Raw genomic sequence first — 19578 nt, forward strand, 5'->3', positions numbered from 1 at the left:
ATCATATTTTCCAGACACGTCCATGACTGACTAGACATTGTTTTTAAGAAATTCAAAAACCTTGAGCTGAAAATAGGAGAATAGTGATCTATTGACGAAATTAGCATTGTTGAGGGTCAATCTACGTTCATGAAGTTACCTTGGGGAGAAAACTCAATGATGAGAACCTCAAAGAATGAGAAGGACGTGCAGGAGTTATTGCTCATCACTGGTGGGGATTTGTTAAAGGACAGAGGGAGGGTGTGATATTCTCATTGCGCAATACGAAAATACATGCACTTGGTTAATTTTGTTATTGTTGGGTGATTTTGTGCAATTGTTAGCTATTCCAAATGAAACAAAATTTTGAATTTTCTTGTAGAGCGGCCCCTCTACATACTAGATTCATTTGTTCCTAGATCGAGCTTGTATCCAGAATTTCTCGTATCGCAAACACATTTTCCCCATAAGAAATAACTGAAAAACAAACAATCTTTTCTCAGCCTCACAAAATACAACAAGTTAACCCTGAGCTATCAACACACTAAACCACAGCTTTATAACAAAGTTTTAAGTTTAATATCCCGGTTCTGAGAGCAATATTCCGGTTTCAGTTGCAATATTCCACCAGTTGTGTATAGTTTGTATTTTAGATGTGAATACTTTATATAAAGGTAAAACAATTTTCTTTTTTTTTTTTTCCCCCTTTCTTTTTCTTTCTCCTTGCTGCCGATCCCTGGCAACAATTCAGTATGCTGCATCGCCTGTAGTTCCTTCAAATCCTCTGTTATCAATTCTTCCTCATGCTCCTGCCCCCTAGATTTTCCGGGAAAAGATCTCATACTGAAATGCACAAAAAGCACTTGCCAACCAGGATGGGGTGATGCTGGTGCTGAGGTATGAAACTCTGGAAGAGGGCTGTGAAAGTCATTTTAGCCCGAGGTTAGATGTTAGAAAAAAAATACCTCACAGGGACCTGACTAGTACATTAGAGAGAAAGAAAGAGAAAGAAAGAGAAAGAAACAAGGAGGAAAAATGGCGAGAGAAAGAGCACGAAAAGGCAAAAAAGAAAGAAAAAGAAATGAATCAAAAAGTGAGAAAGATAGAGGAAAAGAGAGAGAGAGAGATAAATCCAAAAAGTGTGTGAGAAAGGGAGAAAAAAGAGAAAAATAAAAAAAGAGTGAGTGAGAAGAGACAGAAAAAAAGACTGTGAAAAAGACAGAAAAGAAAGAAAAACAATGAGAAAAAAGAGTGAGAAAGAAAAAGTGAGAAAAAGAGTGAAACAAAGGTGATATAAGAAAATAAAGAGATAATAAAGGGGACGAGAGAAAATGAGGGAGGAATAAATCGAGAAAAGTGAGAACATAGAAAGATAGAATTTGAGCAAGAACTAAAGAGTAGAGAGAGAGTTAGAGAGAGAGAAAGAAAGAAAGAAGAGAAAAATAGAAAGAGAGGAAGAAAGATAGCTTTAGTTGATTTGCTCAGGAATCCTTTATATGTAAGCTCATTGAAGTGGACATATTTAAAACTACAGACACCTCGTTTTTCTCTTGCGCTTCTCCAGGCGTTATCTTGCCAGCTAGAGTAAAACATTTAGCGTGATCCGGCCCACGGGCTGCATGATTGACACGTTTGAAAATGTTCACATTTTAGAGTTTCTTTCGCACATTTCGTAGTTTTCTCCTCGAAAGTCATCTTATATCTCAATTTTCTCTGACCAGAGAAGTTTGTATGTAGAAGCGCCACTCTACATTTTTCTACACCGCAGTGCAAAAATGTTTTGGTTATGACAATTAGTCAAATTATTGATTTCCGTACAGAGCTTTACCAAGCGAGTTCTGTAAGTCTTACCTTTTTTAACCTGCTCGCCCTCCATCCCTCTCAATCTTTGTTTAAAATGCCGGAGGTGTAAAGTCCCTTTCGCCTTGTACACCCAAATCTATATATTAAACGATTGTTCCCGCTGTCTGACTGAGCTATATCAATACTACTCCGCCCGGGTCTCAATGGAAATCCAGGTCATTAATATGCATGTGGGACGCTTCTACCTTGGCTTTTATTGCTTCCTCCTCTCCGTCCTCACTCAAACAGTCACACTGTCCTTCGCACAAATCTGCGAGGAAGACTTAACCTGACAGTGACGTCCCATTAAGGCCGAGGAATTCCATTTAAGATCTCATTTTAAGCACACTGTCATCATTAACCTTTTGCCCCATCAAACTAACTGCGGGATGGATTCTGTTTCCATTCCTGGCGCATTTTTTTTTTTGTACGACGGGGGAAGGTTTTCTTTTGAAATGAGAATCGTTAAATAAAAACTGGCGGGCGGGTGCGTGCTCACGTGTCTTGGCGTTCACCAGCAACGGGTCACTTTGTCCTGACGGGTAGAATGCGCTCACTTGGACGCTGTACTCGGTCCCACTTTGCAGGTTCAGGAGAAGGACAGAGTTCACGTTTTCAGTCACGGTCATTTCCGAAAGGCTTCCTGCCACTGCGAAACACACAAATAAACAGACTGAGAATATCGGAATACAGTGGACCCTCTTTTATCGCAGGGTTGACATTCCAAATGAAACCGTGATCGTTGAAATCCGTGAAGTACAAACCTTTACTATTTTTACTATCATCATACAAATAATATTATACATTAAAATCAAAGAAAAAAACATTTTAATAGGCCCAAACATTTATTCAATGAATGAAAGTACGAGTCCCAGTGTTTCTGTGACGGGCCGCCAGGGTCTACTTGGTTCACCACAGTGTCTCATTCTATCTGTTATCTGCACCGCTTATCCTCTGTATGGTATTGGGGCAGTGTCCTATTATCTTGCATCATTAAAAAATACATTATTTTGTTAAATATATATAGAAACTCAAAGTTAATCAAAATGCGATATCTCATTGAAAAAAAGATCACATAGCCACGATGTTCACTTCAACCCTGTGTCCTCCCACCCGCTTTTTGTTAATTGCTTAATCAGCCTGTTTTTGTTCGCTGAGCAGAGGAGGGAGAGGTTGGGGGCGGGGGTGTACCTGCCGAGGCACTACATTGAACACAGGAACATGGCAAGAGAAAGATTGCAATATGGAGGACAAACAGAAAGAAAATGATTTAAACAATATGAGCCAAAGCAGGAAAATTCTAATTATATTAATGGTTCCAAAACATTGTGCATCGTCCATCACTGACAGAATAATCTGAATCACTCCATCGCACTTTGTTTCTTAATGCCAATATTCAGAAGAGACCAATTATAAACATGGCTGCGCCTTACCTTTTCATTTCCTTTCCTCACCACACACACACTGCAATGCGACTTACCGTTAATATTGTGAATCAGGACCTTTGGCTCGTAAGCCAGATATGGCTCTTTTGATAGATATATATGACTCGGGGTTAAAATCATCCATCCATTATCTGCGCCGCTTATCCTCAGTAGGGCCGCGGGAGTGCTGGAGCCCATCCCAGCCATCCTCGCGCAGTGGGCAGGGGACACCCTGAATCGGTTGCCAGACAGTCGCAAGGCACACATGGACAGACAACTCGCTCGCTCATTCACACCTAGGGACAATTTGGAACGACCATTTAACCTGACATGCATGTTTTTGGAACGTGGAAGAAAAAGAAGAGTGCCCGGAATAAACCCACCCAAGCACGGCAAGAACATGCAAACTCCACACAGGAGGTTTTATCTCATGACCCCAGAACTGTGCCGCACACGCACTAACCACCGCGCCGTGCTGCGGTTAAAATCATAATCACACAAATTTCATTTATAACATTCTGATAGAGATAAACAAATATTTGGATTAGGAACTAATTATTTGAACGGTTCGGTCCAGCATATAAAGGTTGCATTTTTCACTACAGTTCACACTCAAGATGTCACAATAACAGACCCCGTTTCGGCTATACATTTCTAAGAATTTTTTTTAATGTAAGCTCATTAAACAATTTAGGTTCACCGTTGAGACACTTTATGAATAAAACCCACAGAAGAAAAAATAAAAACATCCAGAAACACCAGCCAAAGTGAAATTAAATTGGGTGAGCAGTAAAGGTGGGCGGAGCTATGCACAAAGCATACTTCCTTCTGCCCAGCACTGTCTGCACCGAAAGTAAAAGTAAAAAATGAAATAAAATTTAAACATTTTGCTCATATGGCTTTTTGGGTCATAAAGGTTTTCCAACCCCTGTTGTAAATTGTATTTCCGTATAGTTTATGATCATAGCCGTACTGCATTAATTCTATCTCTCTTTGCCTGTTTCCGCATAAGTGTCGAATGATATCTTGATGGGGCCAATTAAGATCCTGCTATACTTTGTGTCTACCTTTCAGATTCAGATATACTTTATTGTCATTCTTGTACACGTGTATACAGAACGAAATGTCGATACATCTGACCTGCACAGTTTCCTTGAATGTAAATAAATAAAATGTTGTATCAAGTTGGAGTATTGAAGTACTAATAATATACTGAATAATTATAGCTATGTATAGTATTATACAGTAGTGCAAAGAGTGCAAGAGGAGCAGCTAACCAGATGTGCAAAATGGGCAGTCAGGTAAACAAGTCAGTTTCATACTCAATGCTTACTCTCTGTGCTTTATGCATCGTGTAGAGCAGGGGTGTCAAACTCGTTTTAGCTGGGGGCCACAAATGCTAAAAAAAAATCTCACGGGGGCCGGACTAGTAAGTTTAAGAGAAAGAGAAAGGGAGAAAAAGACAAAGAAAGAGAGGGAGAACAAGGGAGACAGAGTAACAGTGAGAGAAAAAGAGAGAGCAGAATAGAGATATGAATGGAGAAGAAGGGGGAAATGAATATAGAGAGAAAAATAAAGTGAAAAAATAGAAAGATAAAAAGAATAAGAGAAGTTAAACGACAGAAAGAAAAAGAGTCAGCAGGAGAGAGAGAGAGAGAGAGAGAGGTCAAAAAAGGGTAAGAAAGAGGGTAAGAAAGAACGAGAAAAATAGAAAGAAAAGGAATTAAAGTGTAAATTAGAGAGGGAAAATAGAAAGAGAGCAAGACAGAGAAAAAGAAAGAGTTAGAGAGTGAGAGAGAAAGATAGAAAAGAGAAAGAGAGAGTGAACAGGAGAAAGAAAAAGGGAGAAATAAATAAAAAAGAAGTGAGTCAGAGAGAAATGGAGAAATACTACCACAATTGTTTTGCAAGTATAACTGGCTTTGGTGATATCTGGTGGAAATGTTTAAAACTACAGCTCATTTTCCTCTTGCGCTTATCTCACTGTTGTCTTGCGGGCCGGATTTACACTATTGGTGGGCCTGATCTGGCCCGCGGGCCGCCTGTTTGACGCCCATGGTGTAGAGGCTAAATGTAAACAAAACACTCAGCCACTGAGAAGGCCACTGTACCCTAGTGTAGTGGAGGTGAAATTGCACTTCATTCTGGGAAAGTTCAAGTTTCCCCGAAGTCAAACGCGCGCACGTCAGCCTTGAGTACTGTTGCGGGGAACATAAATATATCAGGGAGGAACAAGAATTGTATTTGTTAAACACAAAATGACTTTGAATAACATATCAATTTGTGTCTGCTTAAATTGTGCATTTGAAATATTGTGAAGAGGTTATTTTTGTTCTCCATTTATTTCCTCAATTCATTGATGTGCATGACAGCAAACAACATAGACATGAAATGAACAAAGCCACAAATCAGTTTGCTCCAGTCAATAATCAACAAGAGCGTAAATGCTGGAAGGCAAAATAAAAGGCTAATTTCAGACAAAATGTTTTTGGAATCAAATTAAACTGAAATGGCGAACGTCTGCAGTCAATGTAAACTTTGCTAGTTTTCGGTTAGCTTATTCGTTGTCAAGCGTTTTCCTACCGTAGACAGGCTGGTAGAGGATCTTGTAACCCGTAGCAGCAGATTGTGGAGGATCCCAAGTGACTCGAAAGCGGTTGTACCACTCTTCTGATGTGCGGAGATTTTCAGGAGGCAACAAAGGCACTAAACCACAACAAGCAAAATCATTGGAGATATTCCTGAACGTATAAGAAATGTAGACTTGCCTCATTTTACTGTGATTTGTTTCTATTAAAAAGACATGTTAACTGATGTAAACTCAAAAACAATAAAACGAGTGAAAATTATGCAGTACGTGTAAATAATATTGCTAATTATAAACATTTGTTACAATATCAGTCCAATTCATTTTAAAAAGCGCTATAATATACCATAGGTATATATTGCACGTTCCCACAATTTGATTGAATTTCCAAAATTCCCTGCTGAGTGAGTGTAGCTTCACATAATCAATAATGTATGACCCTCATGTATGAGGCGACAATATAATATAAGGCACGGCTAGCTATGTGTCACCGCTTGCTGTGACACTGTGTTTTAAATTGCAAATCTAGTAAAAGCTTAAAAACAGTTTTTTGGTTTTACTTTCTGGAGCTCTCGGCTTGGTTTGATATGTTCATTTCTTGAATAATTGATGTGAAAAGACTTTTATCAGTGCAGAAAATAAATGATCTTGTCATGCTGTTTTGAACATGCGCTTCTGATATTTATTCTGACGCTGCTTGTGGGAACAGGATTATATTTGCCATCATGCCACTCACGGACCCCTCGATGACTAAAATGACGACAAATCATATCCTGTATGCCTGTTTCCCTTTACAACCAATAGCCTGTCCGTATTTCTCACGAGGACGGTTGAGATGATCGATACGGAAGTAAGTATGAACTGCAGTAATTATGATTGGCCCTGGTAATAACAAAGGCATCGGTGTATGTCATCCGCGGCATTTCAATGTAAATTCAAAAACCATCAATGAAAAATGTACTTTGCCATGCTCATGGAGTAATTGTGCACTTTCAAAAATGTTGAGTAAAAAAGAAAGTATTTGTGAACTAATCCACTCTTTGAGGTTATTTTGAACCATTTTCTTGAGCTGTTGCTAAATCAACCACCCTAAAAAGGTTTTTTTTTTTTTCATAAATCAACGCCTACCTCCAAAAATAAATAAAACATGTAGATAAAACTAAATCGGGTCATTTTAATAGAAAACCTAACAAATTGACTTATTTTGGAGAGAAAAAAATGAGATCAATTTGAAGCTCTTTTGTTATAAACAACCAAAAGCTCTCATGATTACTGATGCGAGGCACGTGTGCCCGCTCCTTTGGCGCCAACTGCCTCGGACTCTGATTGGCTCCCTGTCACTATTTAAACGCCCGTCTTTCTGTCACCTGTTGTCAGTCCGTCTGCGAACCTCAGTTTACGCTAGGCAAGCTTTTCGACTCACTCCTGTTTCGACCCATTTTCTGATCTCGACCATGTTTTTTTGCTCCCCTGTCCCCCCTACTGACCTGTATTTTCCGCTCCCGACACCGCCATCGCTTGCCACGGAAATACCACTTCCGCGTTCAGAGCAACCTGCTCCCCGTGACCAGCGATCAACGGATCGTGTGTGCAATCCTTTCCCTTTTTCCCAATAAAACTGAGAGAAACGTACGCAAATGGGTCCTGTCTCTGTTTTGGTCTTGACAAAAGTATAGCATTTATTTAAAACACTCGAAAATTAGATCGTATTGTATTGTCTAAAACCACGCCCCTCGTCTGCAAATACGACAATAGCGACAATTCAAACAAAATGTGCAAAACAGTGAACCAGCACTAATTGAAGTGTTAAGTAGAAAGGGGTCTCTGTACAATTAAGCACCAAACAATCAAATCTGACGCGACAAAAATGTCTTTACTCTATTGTTTTTAAAGTATGATTACGGTCTATGCAAATAAATGTTATAGTCTCTGTAAGAAACTGTGCGTGTGTATTTTATGCAAGATGAGGGCTTTTTTGCCCCGACCCTAAATCATTGGGTGGACCACTTGTCGTGAGGGTCAAGATTTCAGATTCCATTTGTATTTTGTTTAAGATAAGGGTAAATGCTGAGGTTAAGCACACGATTGTGATAGTCAAGATTACAGTAAAGGGGTTAGAAAGGCATTCTGTCATTGCGATGGCCCCACTAACTGTGTGTGACTTACGTGTAGTCCCTTGCGTGGAGACAGTGATGCCATTGTCCCCAGAATTGTACACTGGAGTGACAGTTACTTCATACTGAGTGTCAGGAAGCAAAGGCTCAAGCAAAACCCTTTTTTGACTCCCAGGAAGTAACACCTAAAACACACACACACACGGAATCTTAGTTAAAGGGCAGCGGGAGTTCACAGCCTGTCTTAAAGGACATTAACAGTGATGTACTAAACACAACACATCACGTCATTATACTGTACATGAATGATAAGGATGCATTGTTAGGCTGATAGAATGACAGATTGTAAAATGTGATGTGTAACTAAAGGCATTTAAAGCACAACTGCTCAGCTATTCTCTTCACTTTATCTGAGTCAATAAAGCCGAATGAGGCAGGGAGTGAGACGGAGCAATTAAAGTCGTATTGGCGTTGAACTTGGATCTCCTTCAGCATTCAAATGTGCCCCAAAAAAGCGCCAGTCTTAAACTACTACAATGCGGAAAGACCGACTTGCACATTGTCGAAACGGTGAGAATATGAATCGAGATTGATATTGAGTGATGATGATGACTTTTTGAAATTGTGGATGGTAAGTAATCAGGAAAAATGTCCTAGCAAGGTTAACTTGAAGATCTATTTTTCTGGAGCCTTTCAATATGTGACAAAGTTTTTGTTAGCTGTTTTGAAACAGCATGCCGAACTGGACTTTATTTAGAAGAATAGTATTGATTCACTAAAATATAAACGTGACATGCAGATTTACACCATGTGGTGCTAAATCTCAACGCCCTGTGATAATTCTTCAGACATTCATTCATTCATTCATCCATCCATTATCTCCACCGCTTATCCTCATTAGGGTCGCAGGGGTGCCGTAGCCCATCCTAGCCATCTTCGGGCAGTGGGCACAGGGGACACCCTGAACTGGTTGCCAGCCAATCGCAAGGCACACAGGGACAGACAATTCGCTCGCTTAGTCACACCTAGGGACAATTTGGACTAGCCAATTAACCTGACATGCATGTTTTTGGAATGTGGGAGGAAACCAGAGTGCCCCGAGGAAACCCACGCAAGCACGGGGAGAACATGCAAACTCCACACAGGAAGGTTCCATCTCATGACCTGAGAACTGTGCCGCACACGCGCTAACCACTGTTCCGCCGTGCTGCCCATTCTTCAATTCTCTTTAAAACAGTTTTTAAATTGTTTTGTTTTTATAATCATGAATAATTTGCAGATGTCAGTCATGAGAATCGATGGAAGTAACGCGTTCCTGGAACGCATTTACTTTTCTATGAAACAAGTACTGTATCGCGTTAATAAAATGTGTATCTAAACTGTCGTTACAACACGGTACGTTACTCCACCCTTTAGGAAAAGCAGCTATAAAGTTCTCCGAACAGTAACTGTGCCTCCTCGGCCCATGATATAACAGTAACCCCTAAATCCGCCAGCAACACTCAACAACTATGGTTGGTTGGCATCCCCTCAATAACCAAGTACGCGTAATATCCCTCGAGTAATATTCTCATATTCTCCCCACAATATATAATTACATCTAAGCAGAATTTACAACAAAAATACTAAAATCAGGGGTCAGTTTTATGCGCATACTTGGTGTGTCACCAGTAACAAATTTTAGAAGCGCATGGGGAGGAGGCGTTGTTTGTAAAGGAACAACCAAATCAACGTGGCAAGAACAGAATATACTGTAAAAGAGTTCAGAATTTTGGTCTTTTGTTTTATAAACCAATTTTTGCAACAGACCCTGACTAGAGAAACATAAATAAAATGTCTTGGACGGTAAACAGAAACAGAGAGGGAAAAATTCGATTAGTTTGAAGACAAAATACATAATGGATGTGAAGTTTTGAGAGCTTAAAAACAAACACTTTGCCGATAGTTCATTAGCTGAGAAATATGATGGTTTCACTGTTTCCAGGAGTTGGTGTACATGTTTACTTATATTTGTATATATTTGTTAAATATGTGGCTATTGTTAAGCAGTTGTAAGGGTTTCTTCCTCAATGCAAGTATGATACTTTGTTACTTTGTTACTTTTAGGGTAACGCGCTTCTTTTAAGCGTAAGTCATCATACCTTTTAAATTAAGTTACTAGTAACTGTACAAAATGTATTTGTTTGTTTTTCCAGTAACGCATCAAACATTGACAGCAGATATTGCCGGCTTGTGATACCGTAGCAGAGCATCAACATTATAAAAGACTCTTCCCACCTCCTCTGACCTGTCGCCCTCAGGTAGGCGCTAAAGGTACCTCGAAAAGAGGAAAAACAGGTTCAGAAACAGCTTCTTCCCAGGGCCTCACCGCCCTAACAAGCGCACAGAACTGTGAAAACATATCTTATGAGTTTTTTTCTTTTTAGTTGCTGCTTGTACCGGTCGTGACAGATGCACTGTTCTTTGCACTATTATTAGACCTTAGGGGAGTCTCAAAGCACTAATTTGTTGATATGTTTTCCTGCCTTTTATCCTGATAGTAATTCAGATTGTTTTTATCTTCAAAAATCTTTATTACATGTTTACCCTGGAGTGCCATGTCCAATCCTGTTGCATATAATGTTTGTTATCAATGACAAAAGACATTTCAATTCAATGAGTATGTCAAAATCAAACAAAAGCATGTGCCGAATTTTGTTGATGTTTTGAAAGAAAAAATCTAATTGAGGGCACGCCAAAACATCACCAGATTGAACAGCATTGGGGATTTTATGGAAAATCATTCCAGGTTGCCATCACCACTAAAGCGCGACACAACAATCAGGCTCACCCCGAGTCTCTGGAAATTTCCCAAAGAGACTCGGCAGCTTCTCAGCGACATTCATTGGTCAGGCTGAGCCCGTGTCCCACTTTTGTTTAGCGATGTTTCCTCATCCTCTTTCGTGGTAGCTCCCTGCGCCGCTAGCCATCTCTGAAGCCAGCGAGGTAAACGCTTGGCAAAAAGATAATGGAATGTCCTCTGGCTCGGTCAGGCCTCTCCATCTTGCCACGGCTCTGACGCCGCAGCGGGAAATTAAAACGAGGAGAAGAAAAAGTGTTAAGGGGGTCTGGGAGTAAAAGGAGGCGATGAGAGAAAACCAAGGCAAAATCGTATTTGGGGCGGAGATGGAGGGGAGGCAAGGGAGTTGCCAGTTAAGAAGGAATGTGTGTATCAGCAAACTGGGATTGGAAGAGGCCAAGTGGACCGGCACTAAACGGGTAATCGGTTTTCTGATGGGAGTAAGTGATTACCAGTACCGACCACTGTGGAGTCTGGAAAAAAGCGAGACCTGTTGTCGGTTTTGTGAAATCAATGTAAACAACTCCCCAGCTTGTTCACTGAAGAATTTATGATGCGTGAAAAGGGAGCTGATGTGAACGTCATAAAGGGAAAAGGTATCCCTTTTTATCAGAATGGATTAATAGAGGTGAGATTGTATTTGTGCTACTATTTGTTTCCGTGGCTGTCATTTGTTTGTAGGGGTTAAGAAAATTTTGCTAAGTCGAATTCAGGGTTCGGAAATCTTTTTAAATCAAAGAGCCATGAAAGCAAAAAAATTTAAAAACAAATTTTGGGGAAGAGCCACATATTTGTATTTTAATACAAATTCAACAAAACTAGAGAACCTGCTTTCTAGACCAAAGCAAATTATTCAGCACAAAAATGTGTGACTGTGTGACATTTGATGATTTGATGAAATCTATGAAATAATAATAATCCCGGAGCCCGTGCCACATATCAACAAGTATACCACCTTAATTTTGTCTCTCCCCCTGCAGTTACCTATAATTACTGAAGGCCCATTTCGCCTGTCATTATTGTCGAAAATAATGATATCAAAACAAGGCGTTGTAAAAATGTCACAAAATACGGTAAACGTGACGGATTCCGATGTATTTAAGGGAGTGCGTTGTGTATACCTATCTGCCCACTCCTACTGCTCACAATGTCAAGAACCGGGACAGTAGGAGAACCCAAACGCGTCACGCTTCTTACGCAAGCTTTTTTGTTTACGGGATATGGAGCAGTCATGCATGTTAACACAAAACGCAAGTGATCCGGAGATCGCTGGGCGAAAGAAGAAAGACAGAAGTCTGGCCTGGAACAACAGAAAGCGAGAGACCGACGAGATTGATACCAGTTACACGAGCCGACACCGGACAGATGATGTTGATACCGGACAGAACGGGATTGAAAGGATTGATAACAGATATAGGAGACTGGAGACAGATATCAGAGAGGACAAGAATGACGGGCACGATACTAGACACTAGAGACCGGAGACCGGACTCAAAACAGGACGAAACAGACGGGATCGATTCATTTGAAATACATTTGTTTTTTTGGCCAATGTGGCTCTTTCAACATTTTGGGTTCCCAACCCCTGGTATAGGTCGGATCCAGTACCTCGACAATACATGAGTAATGAAGGGACACTAGAGACTAGATTGGCACTACAACAAAATATTTTTTATCAGTGGTACCTAATTGACAAGTATTTTCATTGTCATTATATTTCCACCATTTTCGTTTGTCAGACCAGATAAATGAATCTGATGGGCCACAGTTGGCTCACGAGCTGTAGTTTCCTGAACCCCGTTGTTAAAAGTTTGAAGCATTTTTGTTCACAATGATACTAATAATCCATGATAAAGAAAAATCACACCACATTATGGTATTTTCTACACCATAATGATCATAAGAACCACCAAATATAGTCTTTGTGACATTTTTTCATAAATAAGGTACATAGTACTATAAGGCGCATGGAATAAAAACTACTGTAAGGGCTAGGATTGCACAAAAGAAAAAAACATACCATCTTTGAAGGTATACATTACTGATCATAGTTGCACACAATTGCATAGCATTAGCTGCAACAGGACTCGAAACCAGGCCATGCAGAGTGCGCCAAATCCTGTCCACTAGACTGCTAGAGACATGGATGACGCATAAAAAGGGATAAGGTCTTATCATCACATTTTTCTTAGTCATTGTACCTAATTGGTATGTTATATTTGGGCCCAGCCGCGAGAATATTGTCAGACATTCAACCAGCATTACAGCGGACTTGCAAAGTCTTTAGGAAGAAGACGAAAGTCTGAATTGAATGACGAGATATGCATTGTGGGAAGTAATTAGATAATTCTTAACTTAATGAAGATAACTGCATTGTGAAAAGTAATTATGTCGTCCTGAAATATATGGAAAATAGGCAAAGCTACATGAATTCTAAATGTTTGTCACACACAATGCTCAGTTCGAGGTGAGAACAAATTGAACAACCTTCTCTCTCCTCTCACATATCTGGTACGACGACTAAAAATTGTTTAGTCCATTCAAACCATGAGGTGTTGACATGATCACAATATATTAGTGGAGGCAAAACAATGATTGCTCGATATTAATGGGAAGACCTCAACCTCATCAATGGCAAATATCCTTCTTTCATCATGTTTTGCTGAAAAAAACTCAAGCATGATTGGGGTGTAATGGCTTGAAATAAGCTTATTTTATTCGGCTTTGTGCTTTCCGCTGCCAACGTTTTTAACATAGAAAGCATGCATATTTTTGCCCGTCTCCATCCATGGTCGCAGTAAAACCTTCGTGCATTTCGCCAAATTTTCGTCCCTGCAACTTTACGTCTTAGATTGCGGGTTCAGGAGACGACGTTTGTCTCTTCACCCAGTCTCCTCATGTGTGTTAATATTTTTTTCATGGGGTTACTTGAGAGTCCACTCAACATCATGTCAGCACCTCATATGCAATGCTCTTACTCTGTGCTACATGCTAATCGTAAACAAAACACTGCCAAGAGGGTGCCACTGCTCCCCTAGTATAGTTGAGGTGCAATTGCACTCGATTCTGGAAAAAATAGAAAAAGATTTTCTCTAATGTCGAATGTTTTTTGTACTCTTAGATGCACCTCTCCTAATGCACTGGTAGGGGGCGATGACACACATGACAGGGTCATGCAATCGCAGCTGCCGTGTCGTGATGTCTTCTTTGTCTAATGTGTGGTGTTTCAAGTCAGACCGCAGAGAAACATTGCAAGAATTAAGCATTTTCAAGCATCTCATCTCATCTCATCTCATTAGCTACACTGCTTATCCTCAGTAGGGTCGCGGGGGTGCTGGAGCCCATCCCAGCAATCATCGGGCAGTGGGCAGGGGACACCCTGAACTGATTGCCAGCCAATCGCAGCATTTTCAAGCATTTCATCCGCAATTCAAGCATTTTCCTGACCTTGAAAACACAACATTAAAATTAAAGCATTTTCCGGAATTTCAACCGCCTGTACAAACCCTGGTTTGAACAACAGTTTCTGCTTGAAAAACCCACCGTATCCTCCTTGCGGTCAGCCCCAAGGGCGGCGTAGGACAACCTAAAGCTCTTCACACGGGGGTCATCCAGTTCCCATGATGCCTTGATGCTCTGCGTGCTCTCATCGCTCAGGCGGAGTTTTCTCACCGCTTGGCGGGGGGCTGTGCGAAAGCAACACACACATCAGGTGAGACTTATCTGTCAAAATGTCACTGAGGTCTGGCAGCAGGTTTAAGTGTGCTGCTGTCAGAGGGTTGGACAGATTTCAAAGTTCAGGTTGATAAAAAGACTGTTGATAAAAACATAGCTTGTAACCTACTTTGACCGCTTTGTATTCCTTTTAAATAAGTAAAAATACCGCAATGCAACTTTTTGAATTGTTTGTATTGTAGTAACTTGTTAACAACGTCTTTGTTTGACGAATTGACTGATATTTGTATTTTCTACTTTGATAAACTGGAGAAAACGTGCAATTTGTGCAAATGTCCCCTTTTTTTAACTTTTACTCTAAAAACCCTGTACAACTTTACAAAGGGTGAAGGGTCTAAATACACGATTTTGATTTATAGTGCAACTATTTCTAACATCGGGCGGCACGGCGGATGGGTGGCTAGCGCACAGCCGCACGGTGCGGTGGGTCAGGGTTCAAATCCAGCTACCGTGGCCTCCCCGTGTGGAGTTTGCATGTTCTCCCTGTGCCTGCTTGGGTTTTCTCCTGGTACTCCGGTTTCTTCCCACATTCCAAAAACATGCATGTCAGGTTAATTGACCGGTGGTAATTCTCCCCAGGTGTGTGTGAACGAGTGAATGGTTGTCTGTCCCTGTGTGCCCTGCGACTGGCTGGAAACCAGTTTAGGGTGTCCCCTGTCCACTGCCCAACGATAGCTGGGATGGACTCCAGCACCCCTGCGACCCTACTGAGGATAACAGTGCAAAAAATGGATGGATGGAAATTTCTAACATCCATTTTTTCCTGTATACAAGAATTGGTAGACAAGAAGGATTAATCCGCATTAAGGTAATATCAATTCCTTTCCACGTCAATGAATTCAGATTTATTCCGTCCATAAATTCCTCATAATTCAAAAAATAAATAAAAATAAAATTAAAAACAATAAAAAAAGTTTTTTCTTCCAGTGAAGCAATTCTGTTGGTTTGCACCAATGATCTCGATAGTGCCTGTAAACCAGTGCACATAAACAAAACTTGTGGCCTTTTGCAGACTTAAATCATACAAATATATAAAGCTACTTACATGAAGCAACGGTTAAAAAAAAGTCTTGAAATGGGGACGATTGGTTTTTAAATTTTTGAGCCTGCCTTTGGCTATGAGTGCATTATAATAAAGTTTGAATATTTAAAGCGTTTGACTCGGCAAATGGATTCAACTCAATTGAAGACAAAAACAATGCAGGTCGCCTCTGGGTCATCCCTAAAATAATTAGTTTGAACCACACTTGCAGGATGAATGCAATTGGGTCACATAATAGGAACATTGGACCATGTTACAGATTTGAGTGGATCATGCAAACGGAGACTGATGAGAGGCTTGAACTCTTGGAAAATGTGCAATACGCAGCGAATAAATCTTTAAACAATCGAAGAGCTTAAGAGGCTGTAAACAAACGCTCCTGCTTGAACCATAATTAAAACCCAGCTGGGCTCTTCACTGACGCTCAATAAAAGCGGGAACTGTTTGATCACAGATTTCTTGTTGAGATGTTTCATGCTCTTGGGTGCTTATGAAAATAATGTGGGTGCATACCCACATTGTTGTTGTTTTTTTTGTCCTTGTGTGTAATATTAACACATCAAATAAGTGCAAACAGATGGCCAAAGTCAGGTTAATATTTAAAATAAAAGACCAAATGTACATTGTATCGATACTTGTAAAGATACAGTAAAAAAGTATAGGAGTAAGGCCATCCTGGTGTCATCTGATAACTAGCAGAACCAAAACAAATGGTGCGCCCTGTTGAAAAGAAGACAGCGATTGCAGTAATCAGCAAATACATAGCACACATTTCCGCTTGGAGTAATTGGAACTTTGCTTACCCTGTCACTTAGGGACTTCTGACTTTTTTGTCCAAATTGATCATCAAAAGGGTAAGTTTACCTGCCGCCGTGTACAGCGTGCTTTCTTTTTTTGACTTCGCCTCATTTAAGGTATGTGGTTGTGACTTAATATAATATTGTCTAGATAGATCCTCATTAGCGTGCAGTCTCCCAAAGGCTTCCAGTTATGTTTGGTCTAGGTTAGCCCTGTTATTAGCGTTGCTGGCCAGCCTGCCGTGCTCATTGTTTTTTTTTTCCCAGCTCGTGTTTGTTGTTGCTGTGGCTCGCGGTTATCCTGGCTGCCTCCTGCTTTTTTTGGTCAGTCTGCCTTCAGGTTTTTTTTTTTGTGGATCAGTCCCTCTATAGCAACCAGATAGCCTGCTGTGTCCCGGCTAGCCTCTGTCTTTGTGTGTTGTTTTTGCCAGTTCACCCAATTTTGGCTGCTCGCCATTTGTTTTACCATCGCTGCACTCACCTACGACACAACGCCTAGCCATTCTCCTTAGAAACTACCAAAACTTAGAATACTCAAAACCTTTTTGACTAGTTAACATGTGCTTCACATGACATCACAACTGAGGAAATAACTGAAACATACCAACGGCATATTATATATATATATATATATATATATATATATATATCATCTCATCTCATTAGCTGCACCGCTTATCCTCATTAGGGGTCGCGGTGGGTGCTGGAGCCCATCCCAGCAGTCATCGGGAAGTGGGCAGGGGACACCCTGAACTGGTTGCCAGCCAATCGCAGGGCACACAGGGACAGACAACTCGCTCGTTCATTCACACCTAGGGACAATTTGGACTGGCCAATTCACCTGAAATGCATGTCTTTGGAATGTGGGAGGAAACCGGAGTGCACGGAGTAAACCCACTCAAGCATGGAGAGAACATACAAACTCCGCACAGTAAGTCCGCTAGCTGGATTTGAACCCACACAGGAGGTTCCCAAGACCTTAGAACTGTGCCGCACAATTTACATGTTTTAGGTCTTAGAAATCCTATTAAATTCTAAATATTCTACTTGCAACCTTTTGAGGACACCTCAAACAACAAAATCTACCTTTTATTCAGTTTTGTTAGTTTAACCTGCACACGTTTTAGTGTGTGCCTTTCCATAGCAGTTTAGGTTCACTATTCTTTCATTCAAGAACTTACACTTAAGAAGCAGATGATAATTCACGTTAGCATTTGATTCCTCTCCTTCATTGACTTTTAACATTAGCACTACCCTCACACTTTATAAATGAATCAAGTTATTTGTTAAGCACTTTTCAGGCACTAAATTGCCATTCAAAGTGCTGGTAAACAAAGTGTACAAGAAGATTAAAAAAAATCTCCTCTAACAACCCGAAACACGTAAGACAGACCCACACAATGGTTAAAATAGAACAAAAACGGTAATAGAAATAGAATATGGTTATGGCAAGGCACAGACTAATCATGTGAGGAAACTGACCAGAGGAAGGGTTATCCACACTGGCAGCAGATGACCTAAGGACTTCAGAAATTGAACCACACCCTACAAGTGTGGGACCCCAAAATGAACAAACACTGAAAAGTAAAAATATAAACAAAAGCAACTGCAACAACAAAACATGAAAATGTGAAGTAAAAGTAAATTGAGATGCAGTACAAGAGTAAATTTTGAATGAAAATTAAATAAAAATGAGCGATTTAAAAGCCATATTAAAATACTGGGTCTTGAGCCTACTCTTAAAACAACAAAAACAAGCAGTATATTTTATATTTGAATGTACAGTAAAGGTAATCCATACATTTTTACAGTCAACTCCAACTGGCTGTTATCAAAATACTTAAAGGACACTAGAGGACAATAGAATGGCATAGATTTCCTCAGGACTTGTTTGAAGCAGTAAGGTGCATTTTAGGGCAGAAGGTAACATATAAAGGCACAGTAGCTGTCTGTACATGAATCATTTTTTGTTTGATTATGGTGTTTCAAAGATCAAGAGAAGTTAGAATTGAAATCTCGACAGTTGAAAGGGGGCCCTAAAAATAATTGCCCTGTTCCAACAAAGTGTCACTACAAGTTGCTTTCCTGTTTCACTCTCCTGTCTAATAAAAGCTAAAATTTCCCAAAACGATTAACTTGTATATTATCACGAATCTGTGACGTAAGGGGAGATTCATGTCTGTTAAGGCACGTCAGGCTTACAAATAAATTACCATCATTTCACGACTATAAGGCGTACCTGAAAGGCTTTATTTTTTTCAAAAGCTGATCATGCGCCTTATAATACCGTGCGCCTTACATATGGATCAATATTGATTGATTGGTGACATCGTACAGACACCGTGTCCGTACCTGTCTGAGACATGTATTTGCTTCTTTGCGAACCGTCGGAATGTTAAGGGGTTAATAAGTTTGACTGAACTATCTGACTGTTTTGTTGACGTTCCCACTGTAGCGCCGTATAGTCCGGTGCGCCTTATGTATAGAAAATAAAGGCCAAAAAAACATTTAGGGGGTGTGCGCCTTATAACCCGGTGAAAATAGTTGTGAAAATACGGTAACCTAAATATTTTTCATGACTTGAACTGCATAGCTATAAAGCTATATAAACTGTAGCATAGAAAAAAGTTTGATGGTCTCAACTTATAAATGGAGTCTTTGCTCCTTTTGAACAAATACATCAATAAAATAAACCTCTATTTAAAAAAAATCTGTGCAACAAGAAAACAATAATGGATTGCTTGACTTGCTGTTAGCTTGATAATATCATTTATAGTGTTTGGAGCTGAGAGGAGCCCAAAATCTGAATCCTATCACCCTCTGCCATGAGGCAAAATAATTGCGTGCCTCACTGCATTTGCAGATGGTCAGCACAATATTACGTTACATATTAATGATTTAAATAATATTCAAAAATAATGTGAACAATTTTGAAAAAAAAACATTAAGTTAAATGACAAATAACTAACACTGAACACAAATAACAATGTAATATAGTCTTAATGTTATACTTCCATGATAACAGGTGAGGCACGGCCTTACCTGCTTCCCCTTAATGCGCGTCACGAATGACAGACAGCATAAGTACCACTAAAAAGGTCTTAATGGGCCTGCCATTTACACTTGTTACAGATCACGCACTGCCGTACACCATCAACGGAGCCACTTACAAAAAAATGTTGACTTAGACTGACTTGTAAGACTTAAATTGGTCCAGTG

At 40.1% G+C, this 19578-nt stretch overlaps 1 protein-coding gene across 3 annotated transcripts in view; it reads right to left on the reverse strand.

Annotated features, from left to right (window-relative positions):
- The window catches only part of col14a1a (collagen, type XIV, alpha 1a), a 240953-nt gene that overhangs the window by 101967 nt on the left and 119408 nt on the right, over nucleotides 1-19578 (reverse strand). For all 3 annotated transcript variants that reach the window (XM_088326131.1, XM_088326128.1, XM_088326130.1), the window contains exons 19-22: nucleotides 14329-14471; nucleotides 7999-8131; nucleotides 5829-5951; nucleotides 2321-2470 (exon numbers count right to left, since the gene is read on the reverse strand). In XM_088326131.1, the coding sequence (XP_088182257.1) occupies nucleotides 2321-2470; nucleotides 5829-5951; nucleotides 7999-8131; nucleotides 14329-14471 (549 nt within the window). The remainder of the gene's footprint in view (nucleotides 1-2320; nucleotides 2471-5828; nucleotides 5952-7998; nucleotides 8132-14328; nucleotides 14472-19578) is intronic.

Source organism: Urocampus carinirostris, chromosome 2 (genome assembly GCF_059441175.1).
Source record: "Urocampus carinirostris isolate Australia breed hairy pipefish chromosome 2, RoL_Ucar_1.0, whole genome shotgun sequence".
NCBI lineage: Eukaryota > Metazoa > Chordata > Actinopteri > Syngnathiformes > Syngnathidae > Urocampus > Urocampus carinirostris.